This window comes from Elephas maximus, chromosome 19 (genome assembly GCF_024166365.1).
Source record: "Elephas maximus indicus isolate mEleMax1 chromosome 19, mEleMax1 primary haplotype, whole genome shotgun sequence".
Lineage (NCBI taxonomy): Eukaryota > Metazoa > Chordata > Mammalia > Proboscidea > Elephantidae > Elephas > Elephas maximus.
This window is the reverse complement of record NC_064837.1, coordinates 21,983,171-21,999,913: the sequence shown is the minus strand read 5'-3', so window position 1 is coordinate 21,999,913 and position 16,743 is coordinate 21,983,171. Positions and strand designations below refer to the sequence as shown.

The window sequence follows — 16,743 nt, the reverse complement described above, 5'->3', positions numbered from 1 at the left end:
CAGGCACCTTCATTATAGACAGCCGTTGCTTGGACAGAAAACAAGAAAGTATTTCTTGTACAGAAATATTTATTGAAAATATTTAATTATCTGATCAACAAACCATTGGGCCATCCCATATGCATAGAAGTAGTGTTTGAAACACTTGCTTTATAAAGAGATTGGCTTTAAGACTTTTCTCAGCACTCATTTAATGAAACTGGAAGAAAACTAATTATAAATGTCGGGCTTAAAGTCACGCTATTACACACAGGCGCCACCCAGTGGAGATACTGTGCCATGCACTTGCCCCTCTGATCATTTGTAAGGAGCAGTGTAATTTTTTTTAGTGTAATTAGCACTCGGGAGCGAGCGTGTTTGGAGGAAACAGAGTCGTAAATAATATAGAGAAAAAAAGTAACGGAGAGAATGAATGGTCACAGATGCCTCCATGTGAGCCTCATTTTCCTAGTGTATATGTTTTCTGATGGATGAATGCACAGATGATGATTTCTTAGGTGACAATAATATTTCTCTCACTTTTCATCTGTTTTATTCCAGTGAGTGAAGACCAAAAGTAGCTCTTTTAGAATGTTTACATCTAGTCTCTTAGTTACCAGGCATATAACAAATAGTGTGCTAGCAGCGAGGTCAAATTAAAAGTTGTCTTTCTTACCCTTAAAGACCAAATAGTGCAGTGTTGTATGTGAGTGTAACTGTGTGCATGCAGGCATTCCTTGTGTGTGTGTGTGTATGGGTCCAGGGAGAGGATCAGGGAATGGGAGGATCAAAATGTAAGCAATTAAAGACTTTAAAAAAATTAGAAAGCAATGAACAGGTGAAAAACATTGTAAATGATTATATTCATTGCTGCTGAGGGATGCATAATATAAGAAAAATGAGGCTTCAATGGTGCAGGTTTTATCTGGGAAACTCATCTGGAGGTCATGAGTTTTAAATTTCTTCCACCTGCCTTACCTTGTGTCTCCTTGCTTCAACAGGAACCTTAAGAACAAATACTTGAAAATATTTGCATATTGACAGAAATAATTTGAAATGTAGAGTCCACTGGTTTATTTGAATTTTTTAGTTTGTTTTGTTTTAGGCATGTAAGAAATCTGTTTTGAGAGAGTCTCAGACTTGTTTTAAATTTTGAGAACACGCCTCCCTAACCCTCTGAAGAGAACTCATTACAGGAGACAAATGTTACCATTTGTACCACTTTAACACAGGTGCTGAGTGCTGGAAACAGCTACTGTGTTCCCCGTACAAGTTTGAGCAGTCCTTTGGTGGTGCAATGGTTAACGTGCTTGGCTGCTAACCAAATGTTGGAGTCTACCCAGAGGTGCCTCAGAAGAAAGGCCTGATGACTTACTTCCAAAACACCAGTCATTGAAATCTCTGTACATTGAGGCTGAATGAAAACCCAAAACTATTGCCCTGAGATAGTCTTTAAACCTTAAACCAAAAATATTCCCTGAAGTCTTCTTTAAACCAAAGAATAAAACCAAAAAGCAAACCCACTGCCACTGAGTCAATTCCGACTCATAGCAACCCTATAGGACAAAGTAGAACTGCCCCATAGAGCTTCCAAGGAGCACGTGGTGGATTTGAACTATCAACCTTTTGGTTAGCAGCTGCGGCACATAACCACTACACCACCACAGTTTTCAACCAAAGAAGAGTTTAGCTTAATAAGTAAAGAATGTCTGTCTTGAGCATTGCGTTCTTTTAAAAAACTTAACTATATAGGATCAAACTGACAACACCAACTCGAAAGATTAGATAGAAAGTTTAGGGGGCAGTGAGTTTCTGTTAATGCGGAAGGAACAACTCAGAAAAGGAGGGTGAGAATGGTTGCACAACTTGAAGAATGTAATCAATGTCACTGAATTGTACAGGTAGAAATTGTTGAGTTGATGTATGTTCTGCTATGTATATTTTCAACAACAAAATTAATTATTTAAAAAAAAAAAAACTCTATGGAGCACAGTTCTACTCCCACTCACAGGGGTTCTCCGTGAGTCAATCTACTCTATGGCAACTAGACACAAGTTTGAAAAAGAACAGAAGTCTTAACCCCTAGGTTCTGTGGGTTTCCATTAGCAAAACTAACTGCATTGTCTTGTGTTCAGGCCAAGAGTAAGCGGGCATTGATAGATGGATCCTTTCTGAAATTCCCAAATTTCAGTTTTACAGTGGATATACCTTTTCATTTCATTATCTGGGCTTGGTTAATTTGCTTATCAACTGAAGAAAACCATTTCAAATATATTTGTTTGCTTATTTGGTCATCAAAAATTTAGTTAAGTTTTTAGGTAGAAGTGTTCTTTTTTCTTCCTCCCTGGACTTTTCGAGCTCTACAAATTCCCTTTATTTTGATAAAGAAATTCCCGATAATCTGCTTCAAGAGAAGTTTAAAAGAGAGATGTTGTTAGTTGCTGTCGAGTCAATTCTGACTCATGGTGATCCCATCTGTGCAGAGTAGAACTGCTCCATAGGGTTTTCAAGGCTAACCTTTTGGAAGCAGTTCACCAGGTCTATCTTCTGAGGTACCTCTGGGTAGGTTCTAATTGCCAAACTTTCAACTAGTAGTCGTGTGCCTAATCATTTGCACCACCCCGGGACTCCTGAAAGAGAGATGGGCATGTCTAAAATTTTCTTGGTTTATCTTAAGGCAAAGGCTACCTTGAGTGGTTACAGTGTCCATAATTTTTTCAATGGCAGTTTCACGATTACCTGGCTTCTTTCCCCCCGCCTCCCCCAAAAAAGCTTCTGTAAGTTTGAAACTTGGAACCTATTTTCCAAATAGAAGCAGTATTTTATATGATGGCTAGGATCCTTGGATTCTCTGTGCCTGAAAGGGACTTCTTAGTTTAAAGTAGCCATGGGGGAAAATGCCACTTGAAGAACAGGGCATGACCATGAATAGAGCACCACGTGCAATCGAAAGTTACTTTCTTAGGTCTAAACCATTGGGGCATGTCAAGATATTCCTTCTAAAGTAAAGGATAAGTTGTTGCATCTGGCCCCTCCTAAAACTAAAAAGGAGGCACAATGCCTGTTGGGTCTCTTTGGATTTTGGAGGCAGCATTTGGAGGCACCCTCATTTGGGTGTACTACTCAGACCTATTTATCAAGCAATTCAAAAACCTGTTTTTAACTGGGGCCCAGAACAAGAAAAGGCTCTGCAACAAGTTCAGGCTGCCATGCAGGCTGCTCTGCCGTTTGGGCCATATGATCCAGCTGATCTAATGGTGCTTGAGATGTCAGTGGCAGATAGAGATGCTGTTTGGGTCTTTGGCAGGCCCCCTTGGTGAATCACAGTGCAGACCCTTAGGATTTTGAAGCAAAACCCTGCCATACTCTGCAGAAAACTACTCTCCTTTTGAGAGACAGCTTTTGGCTTGTTACTGGGTTTTAGTAGAGATTGAACATTTAACCACGGGTCACCAAGTAACCATGCAGCCTCAGGTGCCCATCATGAGCTGGGTGTTGTCTGACTCACAGAGTCATAAAGTGAGACGTGCACAGCAGCACTCCATCATTAAACGGAAGTGGTATATATGAGATCTGGCCTGAGAAGGACCTGAAGGCACAAGTAAGTTGCGTGAGGAAGTGGCCAAAATGCCCATGGTCTCCACTCCTGTCACACGACCTGCCTTCTCCCAGTATGCACCTATGGCCTCATGAGGAGTTCCTTATAATCATTTGACTGAGGAAAAGAAAACTCATGCCTGGTTTTGCACAATATGCAGGCACCACACGAAAGTGGACAGCAACAGCATTACAGCCCCTTTCTGGGGCCTCCCTGAAGGACATTGATGAAGGGAAATCTTCCCAATGGGCAATACCTGGAGCAGTTCATCTGGTTGTTCACTTTGTTTGGAAGGAGAAATGGCCAGATGTGTGATTGTATACTGATTCATAGGCTGTGGCCAATGGTTTGGCTGGATGGTCAGGGACTTAGAAGGAACATGATTGGAAAATTGGTGACAAAGATGTATGGGGAAGAAGTATGTGGATAGACTACTTGGAATGGGCCAAAGAAGAGAAGATATTTGTGTCTCATGTGAATGCTCACCAAAGGGGAACCTCAGCAGAGGAGGATTTTAACAATCAAGTGGATAGGAGGATGAGTTCTGTGGAAACCAGTGATCCCTTTTCCCCAGCCACTCCCATCATTGTTCAATGCGCTTCTGAACAAAGTAGCCATGGTGGTAGGGATGAAGGTTATGCATGGGGTCAGCAACATGGACTTCTACTCACCAAGGCCAACTTGGCTACAGCCACTGCTGGGTGCTCAATCTGCCAGCAGCAGAGGCCAGCACTGAGTCCCCAATATGGCAACATTCCTGGAGGTAATCAGTCAGCAACCTGGTGGCAGCTTGATTATATTGGACCACTTCCATGGTGCAAAGGGCAGCAGCATTTTGTTCTTACTGGAATAGATGCTTACTCTGGATATGGACTTGCTTTCCCTGCATGCAATGCTTCTGCTAAAACCACCATCTGTGGTCTTACAGAATGCCTTATCCACCATCATGGTGTCCACACAACATCATCCTAACTTCATAGCAAATGAAGTGTGGCAATGGGCTCATGCTCATGGAATTTGCTAGTCTTACCATCTTCCCAATCATCCCAAAGCAGCTGGCTTGATAGAATAATGGAATGGCCTTGTAAAGATGCAATTATAGTGCCAGCTATGTGGCAATACCTTGCAGGGCTAGGGCAGTGTTCTCCAGGGGTTGTATATGCTCTCAACCAGCATCCAATATATGATGCTGTTTCTCCCATAGCCAGGATTCATGGGTCCAGGAATCAAGGGATGGAAATGGAAGTGGCACCACTCACTATTACCCGAGTGACCCACTCGTAAAATTTTTGCTTCCTGTCCCTGCCACCTTATGCTCTGCGGGTCTAGATGTCTTAGTTTCAAAGGGAGGAATGCTTCCAGCTGGAGACACATCACTAATTCCAATGAACTGGAAATGAATGCCACCTGGCCACTTTGGGCTCCTCATGCCTCTGGCTCAACAGGCAAAGAAGGGAGTTACCGTATTAGCTGCAGTGATTGATCCTGATTCCAAGAGGAAATCAGATTGACATTAAGTAATGGAAGTAAAGGAGAGTATGTCTAGAATACAGGAGACCTCTTAGGGCATGTCTTAGTACTACCATGCCCTGTAATTAAAATCAGTGGAAAACTACAGCAACCCAATTCTGACATGAATATTAATGGCCTAGACCCTTCAGGAGTGAAGGTTTGGGTCACTCTTCCAGGAAAAGCACCAGCTGAGGAGCTTCCTAATGGTAAAGGGAATAGAGAATGAGTGGTGGAAAAAGATATTCTAAATACCAGCCACAACTATGGGACCAGTTGCAGAAACAATGACTGTAATTGTTATGAGTATTTCTTCTTTGTATGTATGCATCAAATATTTTTGTTTTCTTCACTTATAAAATATAAGATGTAAACTGGGCTAGTACATTTTCAATTGTACGTGTGTTAGTTGTATCATGTTACATGCGAGTATGACTTTATAATTGTCTTCATTTACAGATTATGTATGGTTTAAAGAGATGTGTACATGTGCCAGTTTGACAAGGGGTGGAATGTGATGGTTAAGGTTGTCTGTCAAGTTGGTTGGTCTGTGATTCTCAGTGGTCTGGCAGTTATGATATAGTTTGCCGTTATGTAATGATGTAATTTGGCAGTTATGTGATGATGTAATCAATTCCATGATGATATCTGCTATGAGCAGCCAATCAGTTGAAAGGGAGTTTCCTTGGGGCTGTGTCCTACCTCGAGTATATACATGGATATTCCAGCAAGGCTGTCACTCTGGATCCCACATCCAGCTTGCCATCATCTGATCTCTGCTTCTTGGGACTTGAGCTAGCAGCTTACCTGCCAATCTTAGGATTCGTCAGCCTCTGCAGCCTGTGAGCCAGTGGCCTGCCATCTTACCTGCAGATCTTGGGTTCATCAGCCCCTGCAGCTACCTGAATCCCAAAAAACCTCCAGCCTGATATCTGAACCATGGATTTGGGACTTGGTGGCCTCTACAATCACTAAGCCATTTCCTTGAGATAAATCTTTCTCTCCCTCTCTCTGTATATATATGTAAGTATATGTGTGTATATATATGTTGAAATGTGTGTATATATATGTTGATGGTTCTGATTTTTCTCTTCTGGTTTTATGGTCATGCTCTGAGTTGGTAGGCAGAGTCAGGGATCAAGAGAAGTGGCCCAAGAATATAGTTGTTTTCAGTCTCTAGACTTAAAAAAAAAAAAAAAAAAAAGACCAAGGACAGCCTATTGCAATATCAGAAGACATAAAAACTGTTCATAATCCTCATCCCTTATACTCTGGTAGTAAAGCATAGTGAAACACACATATGCTTATATGCTATACATCAACAGAAAAACTGGACTCAGTTTTTAGAACTTTTAATTTACAAGCAACATTTTAGGGCTGCTGGTATTTCATACTGTGAAGAAAGTCTGCCCTACATAATGCCTACTGATGTGATCTAGAGGTAAATTGCTCAGAAAATATCTAGTCCCACTGGTGTACGGTGTAGAAAGCTATCTTGGCTACCTATCTCTGTGGCATAGTCTATAAAGCAACACTTACATGAAAATGTTTTATCTAAATGATAAAAAAATTTGAAAATACATTTGCATCCAATAAATTTCATGTACATCAGTTGACCGTCAGGAAAGTCCAAGTAAAGAACACTACTAAAAATCAACCATTTGTCCTCTTTTTTCTCTGCAGTACATCTCTTCACACATTGTAGACTTTAAAAGTGAAATGTTTGAGGAACTCCTTAAGCACCTTTGCCACTGTGCAGAAGAGTTTCGGGAGGTCATAAAAGCTGACATGAGGAGACAGATGTTTGCTGAACTCTTCTTGTATTGTGACCATGGGAAGGTAAGTTAAGACCCTTACAACAGTGCTTCTCATACTATTTGCAGTGAAGAATTCATTTTAGGTTTGCTGTTAGTGGTGGTTATGGAGTTAATTTCCATCCAGTCTATTGTGGACTGATACTCAATAAAAATGAAATAATAGAGAGAAAAAGTATTTACAAGTACAATCCACATTTTTTTACTATCAGATTCCAATCTGAATTTTTATCATATTACTTTCTCAAATTGCTATAAATTTTTCTAGAAGCTCTTCTCAATTTCTGTACTTACCTTGTTATAGACTGGTAGCAGTCTGCAGGCTGTAGTTTGAAGGTATTTCCCTGAAGCATTTATTAACTTTTCTCTAGCTCCTTCTCTTTCCCATTCTCAAGTCAATGGATTGCTTAAGATTGTTTTTGGTTCCCCTCTTTGCTGGCAGCTTCCTACAGAAAAGAGCTGCCTACCACATGTTATTATGCTGTTTCTTAAAATCAAGAAGAGTTAATATCGAAAAGTATTTCTAATAATGGGGCTTGGGAGGACAGTGGTTAACCAGAAGACTGGCAGTTCAAATCCACCATCAAGTTAGTTTCTCATACAAAAATTTATATACACTTTGCTATATACTCCTAATTGCTCTCCCCTAATGAGACAGCCCATCCCTTCCCTACACTCTCTCTTTTCGTGTCCATTCCGCCAACTTCTGACCCCTTTGCCCTCTCATCTCCCCTCCAGATAGGAGATGCCAACATAGTCTTATGTGTCTACTTGATCCAAGAAGCTCAGTCTTCACCAGAGTCATTTTCTATCCCATTGTCCAGTCCAATCCCTGTCTGAAGAGTTGGCTTTGGGAATGGTCCCTGTCTTGGGCTAGCAGAAAGTCTGGGGACCGTGACCACTGGGATCCTTCTAGTCTCAGTCAGACCATTAAGTCTGGTCTTTTTATGAGAATTTGGGGTCTGCATCCCAGTGCTCTCCTTCTCCCTTAGGGGTTCTCTGTTGTCTTCCCTTTCAGGACAGTCATCAGTTGTAGCCAGGCATCATCTAGTTCTTCTAGTCTCAGGCTGATGTAGTCTCTGGTTTACGTGGCCCTTTCTGTCTCTTGGGCTCCTAATTACCTTGTATCTTTGGTGTTCTTCATTCTCCTTTGGTCCAGGTGGGTTGAGACCAATTGATACATCTTAGATGGCTGCTTGCTACAAAGGCCATTTCTTAATGAATCAAGGACACCAGAGCCCACCTGCCTGATGCTGCCTTTTTACATACTGCCCGCCTCCACTTCTGATAGACCCGAGTAATTCATCCTGCCCAGCCTAGACAACCTCTTCCTCCCTGCTCCTACAACCAAGCTATCCCTAGTCGATCTAACCGTATTTTATTTAGCTTCCATATATATTTACCTGTAAGAATAGTTTCCTGCTTTAAAGCAAAGACCCACAGTAGGTAGTGGAATTATGGGATAGGAGTGGGGTATTGATATAAATATAAAAGTATATTTTTCAGGATTAGGAACTGGGAATTACATCTTCTGTTACTGCTGGTGGTGCTATGAAAAGATTATGTAATAAAATATTTTCAAATTTAAAACAATTGACTCAAAGTGGATCAATGACCTAAACATAAGAACTAAAACCATAAAACACTGAGAAGAAGACATAGGGGTAAATCTTCATGACCTTGGATTTGGCAATGGATTCTTAGATATGACACCAAAAGCATGAGCAACAAAATATCACTATAATAATTGAAAACTGAAAACAACACAAATGCCCATTTGAAATAGAGTGAATAATTTTTTGTATATTTATGCAGTAGCTTATTCGGCAGCAATGTAAAAATGAATTGTAGTCAAATGAAACACGAATGACACTTTTAGACATAAAGTTGAGCAAAAAAGTCAGACACAAAAGAGCATGTACTATATGGTTCCATTTATATGAAGTTCAAGAACAGACAAAATTAATTTATGGTGATATCAGAATAATAGTTAGCTTTGGGGAAATTACTGAGTTTGAAGTACTGTTAAAGAGCTTTTTGATGGTGGTAAAAATGTTCTTTATCTTTATATGGGGCCCTGGTGGCACAGTGGTTAAGAGTTCAGGCTGCTAACCAAAAGGTTGGCAGTTCAAACCCACGAGCTGTTCCTTGGAAACCCTTTGGGTCAGTTCTACTCTATCCTATAGAGTCACTATGAGTCAAAATTGACTCGATGGCAATGAGTTTTTTTTTTTTAATCTTTATATGAGTGATGCTTACATGATGTATAGATAGATAAACATTCATGGATCTAACCAGTTAGAATTTGCCCACTTTTTTATTGCATGCTTGTTATTCTTCAATGAAAAATAAATTTAATTGTCACATATGTTATTCTTCAATGAAAAATAAATTTAATTGTCACATACAGTTGTTTGAGATTAAGTGCCTATTGAAGGAAAGGCTTTAAGAGATCAAGTGGTTGTTGCATTTGGCCATAGTTATAATAATGATGACTGTAAGGGCTATAGGAAACCCTGGTGGCATGCTGGTTAAGTGCTGCAGCTGCTAACCAAAAAGGTCAGCAGTTCAAATCCGCCAGGCTTTCCTTGGAAACGCTACGGTAAGTTCTACTCTGTCCTATAGGGTCACTATGAGTCAGAATCGACTTGATGGCAATGGGTGTGGTTTGGTTTATGAGGGCTATAAGTAGGTGGGCTTCATCTCACTGCATTGGAGAAATATAGAAAGTAAAAGGCAAGCTCAGATCTTTTAAACTCTCACCTCAAGTTGCAGTCAGAAAACCAGAAAGTTTCCATAATGGCTGTAAAGGAATTTTTATTTCCTGTAGCTTCAGCAGATGTCAATAAAAAATCAGCTAAAATTTAATGTGACAGAATTATAATGTAAGTTGAATTCACAGACTTGCCAAGTTTCTTATGAGAAAGTTAGCACATTGCTTGGGAAATAGAGGGGACCTGAGACTTGGAATGACTGCATTTGAGTATACTCAGAAGAAGCTGACACTTGAGCCACAAATCTCCCTAATCCTTCCTTGCCAGCAGTAGCAATCTGTATTCTCCTATCTTAGACCATTAGCTTTTCTTTACTTACAGACTCTGGGCAACTAACTTATAAGGGGATGCCTATTTTCCTTAAGACACACCTGTACAATGTTCATTGCCTTTAGACCCAAAATTGGAGTCAGATCTAAGCATCCCCCAGGGGTACTAATGCAAAATTTGTCCTTAGAGATGTTGCTGCTCCAAGAAAATAGCAAGTTTTTGCTTAATTTGTGTAGCAAAAATCTGTGGAATATGTGTGGGAATTGATCCTAAGTAATTTTAGACTAAGGGGGATGAAGTATAACATTGGATTGGCCCAAGCTTAGCAATATTGTTATACTTAGTTGTAGTATTTTTAGTATCTGGGCAGTGGCCTATCTATGGAAAATAGCACCTATGGCAACTCGTTTTAAATTGCTGAATGATCTCTCACAGCTGGTGATGGAAACTGTGACGACCAAAAGAAATTGCTCATTAGCGCCCCTCCTCAAGTGGTGCACAGGCACGCACCCTACCAGTCATAATTTAGTTACACCTCTGGAATTGTTTTAACAGTTTCCTTGGTAGGTTAACTGAAACTGTGACTCAAAAATGGCCTACATCCAATTAGGTCGATGCCAGATGAGCCTTCCTGGCATACTGAAGAGGTAGAAATCAGTGGGAAAATGACTAATCAATAAACAATATTGGAACAATTGACTTTTCACATTGGAAAAAATATAAAAAATAAATTCCAATCTTACCAATAAAAAAAAAAAATAAGTTACAGTTGATCAGAGACCTAGATGTAGAAAACAAAATTTTAAAAGTTTTAGAAGCAAATATAGAGCATACCTTTTGAACTAAGTATAGTTAATTATTTCTTAAAGATTGCTCCAAATAAGCACAGACCATAAAGGAAAAGATTTATACATTTCACTACCTCAAAATTAAAAACATTGATATGACTAAGTTCACCAAAAATTAAATTAAAAGATAAGAGACAAAAGTCTGCATAGACCCATAACAAGAGAAGAGTTTGAAAAGGTAATTTAAAAAAACTCCCAACAGCAACAACAAAAAAGCCCTGGCCCGGACCGCTTCACTGGAAAATTCTACCAAACATTCAGAGAAGAGCTAACACCAATACTACTCAAACTATTTCAAAGCATAGAAAAGGAAGGAATACTCCTGAATACATTCTATGAAGCTAGCATAACCCTGATACCAAAATCAGGCAAAGACACCACAAAAAAAGAAAATTACAGACTATACCTCTCATGAATGTAGATGCAAAAATTCTCAACAAAATTCTAGCCAACAGAATTCAGTGTCATATTAAAAAAAATAATACAACACAACTAAGTGGAATTCATGCCAGGTATGCAGGTGTGGTTCAACATTAGAAAATTAATCAACATAACCTACTATATAAATGGAACAAAAGAATCACATGATCATCTCAATAGTTGCAGAAAAGGGATTTGATAAAGTCTACCACCCATTCCTGATTTAAAAAACTCTTAATAAAATAGGAATAGAAGGGAAATTTCTCAACATAATAAAGGGCATCTATATGAAACCAACAGCCAACACCATTCTCAACAGAGAGAGGCTAAAAGCATGCCACCTGAGAATGGGAACATGACAAGGATGCTCTTTATCACCACTCCTATTTAACATTGTGCTGGAAGTTCTAGCTAGAGCAATAAGGCAAGAAAAAGAAATAAAGGGCAACCAAATTGGAAAAGAAGAAGTAAAACTATCCTTATTCTCAGATTATATAATACTATACATGGAGAACCCCAAAGAGTCCACAAGAAAACTACTGAAACTAATAGAAAGATTCAGCAGAGTTGCAGAATACAAGCTAAACATACAAAATTCAGTTGGTTTCCTATACACCAACAAAGAGAACTTCAAAAGGGAAATCAGGAAAACTATACCACTTATAATAGCCCCTAAAAAGATAAAATACTTTGGAATAAATCTAACCAGAAATGTAAAAGACCTATATAAAGAAAACAAGAGAGACCTACATAAGTGAAAAAGCATACCATGCTCATGGATAGGAAGACTCAACATTATGAAAATGTCAATTCTACCCAAAGTGCTCTACAGATACAATGCAATCCCAATCCAAATACCAACAGCATTCTTTAATAAGATGGAAAAACTAATAGCCAACTTTGTATGGAAAGGAAAGAGGCCCCGGATAAGCAAAACATTATTGAAAAAAAAAAAAGAATGAAGTAGGAGGCCTCACACTACCTGATTTCAGAACCTTCTATACAGCCACAGTAGTCAAAACAGCCTCGTAGTGGTACAACAACAGACACATAGACCCATGGAACAGAATCAAGAACCCAGATGTAAATCTATCCACCTACCTTCAGCTAATTTGTGACAAAGGACCAAAGTCTATTGAATGCAGAAAAGGCAGTCTCTTTAACAAATGGTTCTACCAAACTGGATGTCCATCTGTAAAAAAAAAAAAAAAAAGAAACAGGACCCATACCTCACACTGTACACAAAAGCTCAAAATGTATCAAAAATCTAAATATAAAACCTAAAATGATAAATATCATGGAAGAAAAAATAGAGACAACACTAGTGGCCCTAATAAATACAAGGCATAAATACAACACAAACCATAACTAACAATGCACAAACACCAGAAGGTAAACTAGATAACTGGGATCTTCTAAAAATTAAACACTTATGCTTATCTAAAGACTTCACCAAAAGAGTAAAAAAAGAACCTATGGACTGGGAAAAATTTTTTGGCTATGACATATCTGACAAGGTTCTAATCTCTAAAATCTGTAAAATACTTCAACACCTCAACAACAAAAAGACAAACAATCCAATTAAAGAATAGGCAAATGATAAGAAGAGACACTTTACCAAAGAAGACATTCAGGCAGCTAACAGACACATGAGGAAATGTTCTTGATCATTGGCCATTAAAAAAAAAAAAAAATTTTTTTTTTTTTTTTTTTTTTTTTAAACTACATGGATACCATCTTACCCCAACATTACTGGCACTAATTAAAATTTTTTTTTTTTTTTAAAAAAGCAGAAAATAACAAATGTTGGAGAGGTTGCAGGGAGATTTGAACTCATATGCACTGCTGGTGGGAATGTAAAATGGTACAACCACTATAAAAAATGATATGGTGCCTCCTTAAAAACCTGAAAATGGAAATGTCATACAATCCAACAATCCTACTTCTAAAAATATATCCTAGAGAAATAAGAGCCATCACACAAATAGACATATGCACACCCATGTTCATTGCAGCATTATTCACAATGGCAAAAAGGTAGAAACAACCTAAGGGCCCACCAACAGATGAATGGATAAACAAACTGTGGCACATATACACAATGGAATACTAAGGAACAGTAAAGAACAATGATGAATCTGCACAACATCTTCCAACAGGGATGAGTCTGGAGGGCCTTATGCTGAGTGAAATAAGTCAGTCACAAAAAGACAAATATTGTATAAGACCACTATTATAAAAATTCATGAAAAGGTTTACACACAGAAAAAGAAAATCTTCGATGTTTATGAGTGAGGGAAGGGTTGGGGAGGGGAAATCACTAACCAGATAGTAGACAAGTATCAACTCTGGTGAAGGTTGGATTATATACGAACTGAACATTATATACTGGATTTAGCAATCAATAAGGCAGTAACAAAGAAAATATTTGTTAACTGTCTAAGTGCAAGGCGTTTTGACATGTCAAAGAATGGGGAAGTACGGTATAAATCTGAAGACAAGATACAGCTTTCCTGATTTGACTCGGCAGATTTTATTTAGATGATGTTGATGATGATGGTGGTGGTGGTGATAAGTCATATTTCATCACATAAAAATTCTAAACCCTCTAACAAATAATTACAAACTTTCTGCTTAGGTGGGATTTTTGGATCGGCAGAGGACATTAACCTTGCTGGAAATATTCTATGATCAAAGTCCAAAAATGCTTAAGACATTACTCCGAAACCCAAGACAATGTAAGTTTTACTCAGAAGGAGTTTGCTTAAGCTGGGGTGATGCATTACATTGCTACGATAACACAAGGTCATTCTTCCCCCATGGAATTCCTTCTCGACAACATCTGCCTTAGATCATGATAGGTATAAGTAGTTGTGCATTCCCTACAAAATTTACTTTTAATCCCAGCCAATCTGTTTTTCACCATAGCACAATACTAAAAGTTGTCATGTGAGAACACAGCTAGAATTCAATTTTAAATTCATTCAGATGATGGGGTGTTCTAATATTAATCTGAATGTTTTAGAAATTAAGTCAGTAATGATAATTGCAGTCTTAATGTGTCCAACTTAGAATTCTAACATTTCTAAGAAAAATATTTCCCTCTCCCAAGCATTTTTACTTGCATATATTTATTGTACGTGTACAGTAAAACATTATTTTTACATTATTACCAAAACAGATATAATTATGGGTTTCGTTTTTATTTTTTAAAGATAATATCTTTGAATGGCTAGGCTTTCAAAAGAATGGCTATATTTTAGTTTTATGTGAGAATGTATTGATTGGTTATTTCATAATCTGTGGGTGGTATACAAGAAGTATTCCTGAAATTTGCAGGAATCACAAGTATAGCTTAACTACTAAACATTTCGGGTAGAGAAGGGTAGGCTCATGGCATGAGTCCCATCAGGTCTGTTTTTTTTTTTTTTTTTTTAACTGTGGGATTCTGGTGAATGCTATTCAATCTTTCCCTAGAATTCTGAACCAGGTGCCCATGCAGTTGTGGGGGAAAAATTGAGGAGTGAAGGAGAAAGAAAGAGGGGAAGGAAACTGAGAGAGACAATGACTATTGGAAAAACATAGCCCCAGTGAAAGATTACCAGGGATAGAGACTTGAATTTATTTTGTTATCACAGTCATTGAAAAGGTGTTTAGATGAAAGACATCTAAACATCCCTTCGCCATCCCTATGTTGTGCTTATTGTGAGAGGACTAAAGGCAATGAACAAATTCCGTTTGCCTTGGCAGCCTAAGCAACAATCCAAGTAGCAAAAGAAGGATCATGTTCACTTCCAAAGCCCACCTTTTAGGAAGTGATGGTTTCTAACTTAGTAGCGAGCATTTTTTATGTTTCCTTGGGTACTTTTTGTCTTTCATTGCGTTGCAGGGACAGGTAATTAATATTTATTTAAAGAAATATTACCATCACTGTGTTCAATGATTTTTTACATTAGTTAATTTGATTGCTCTCATTCTACATTATAAAATCATTTGTTTAGGTAAATGTTTTGTTTTCTGCTTTAGGGCCACTCGTTGAGTTTGAAGAGATAGATTTGTCTGAGTTCTGGGGAGATATGGATAATCAGAAACACATCTATGAAGACTTTGATCATATGCTCTTACAGATGAACACATTAGTTGCTGAAAAGCATGCTGGAAAAATGCAAAGTAAATTGTTAGAAAATCAAGATCAACAAAAACATGATGAACAGAGAAAATCATCACCACCACCAAACTCACCAGAACAACAGAGAATGACTGCAGAACAAGGATCACAAAGAACATCAACAGAAGAACAACAAAGTAGAGGGTCAACTACAGAACAACAACTGCATAGGAACTCAATAGCGGAACAAGGAACCCACACAGGGTCAACTCCAGAACAAGGATCAAGTGCAGAGTCAATAATAGAACAAAGGCAACATAGCGAGTCAGCAACAGATCAAGGACCAAACAGAGTGTCAACTTTAGAACATGGAACCCACATAGAATTGACTGCAGAACAAGAAACCCACAGAGAATCAATTGCAGAACAAGGACTTTACAGAGCATCAATAAGAGCACAAGGACAACACGAACAAAGACCACACCGAGGGTCAACTGCAGAACAAGGATCACTCAGAGAGTCAATAACAGAAGAACCACGTACAGATTCAACTGGAGAACAAGGATCACGCAGAGTGTCAATGACAGAACAAGGACCACATCTAGGGTCAACTGCAGAAAAGGAATCACGCAGAATGTCAATGATAGAACAAGGATCACAAAGATTGTCAATTGCAGAACAAGAATCACGCAGAATGTCAATGACAGAACAAGAATCACATAGCTTGTCAATTGCAGAACAAGAATCACGCAGAATGTCAATGATAGAACAAGAATCACATAGATTGTCAATTGCAGAACAAGGATCACGCAGAATGTCAATGACAGAACAAGGATCACATACAGGGTCAACTGCAGAACAAGGATCACGTAGAGTCTCAATGACAGAAGAAGGACTACACAGAGAAATAATTCCAGAGCATCAGAATATATACTCAGCTTCAGAGTCAAGTACAAATTCTCAGGAGGTTACTTCTGAGTACACAGTAATCCCTCCACAGGAAGAGAGGTTTCAGGGGCAAGCATATGAAGAGGAACTAGCCATAAGTTCTGAACTGCAAGAAGTTCTAACATCAAGTAGAAAATATCATCTTCCAGGTAGGAATGCAGTTCTGCAACATCAGCTCCTTGTTTTGTGGAGTGGTTTTAAACATGTTTTCAGAATATACGCATTGAAATTAGGATCTTTTCTGGCATATCAGGTCATGCAAACATCAGGCACGCTTTGCTACTCAACGTGAGTCTATAGCTTGAACAATTAATTAAATGCAAACCAGAATGTCTCCATTGTCAGCTTACCAAGATTCTCCTTTTTCACTACAAGCCCATTTGTGAAGAAGAAACCTAGCAATGTTAGATAGAGAAATGTTTTAATTGAGTCTCTGAAAAGGCAGCAGGAGCCCTTTTGTTCTAAATGTATTGTA

The 16,743-nt window shown here is 38.5% G+C and overlaps 1 protein-coding gene across 1 annotated transcript in view; it reads left to right on the top strand.

The window, feature by feature from the left end:
* The window catches only part of EFCAB5 (EF-hand calcium binding domain 5), a 134,531-nt gene that overhangs the window by 58,571 nt on the left and 59,217 nt on the right, over positions 1-16,743 (top strand). Inside the window, exons 8-12 of the mRNA XM_049860383.1 lie at positions 6,770-6,925; positions 13,851-13,950; positions 15,239-15,607; positions 15,704-15,839; positions 16,044-16,417. Coding sequence (XP_049716340.1) covers positions 6,770-6,925; positions 13,851-13,950; positions 15,239-15,607; positions 15,704-15,839; positions 16,044-16,417 — 1,135 coding nt within the window. The remainder of the gene's footprint in view (positions 1-6,769; positions 6,926-13,850; positions 13,951-15,238; positions 15,608-15,703; positions 15,840-16,043; positions 16,418-16,743) is intronic.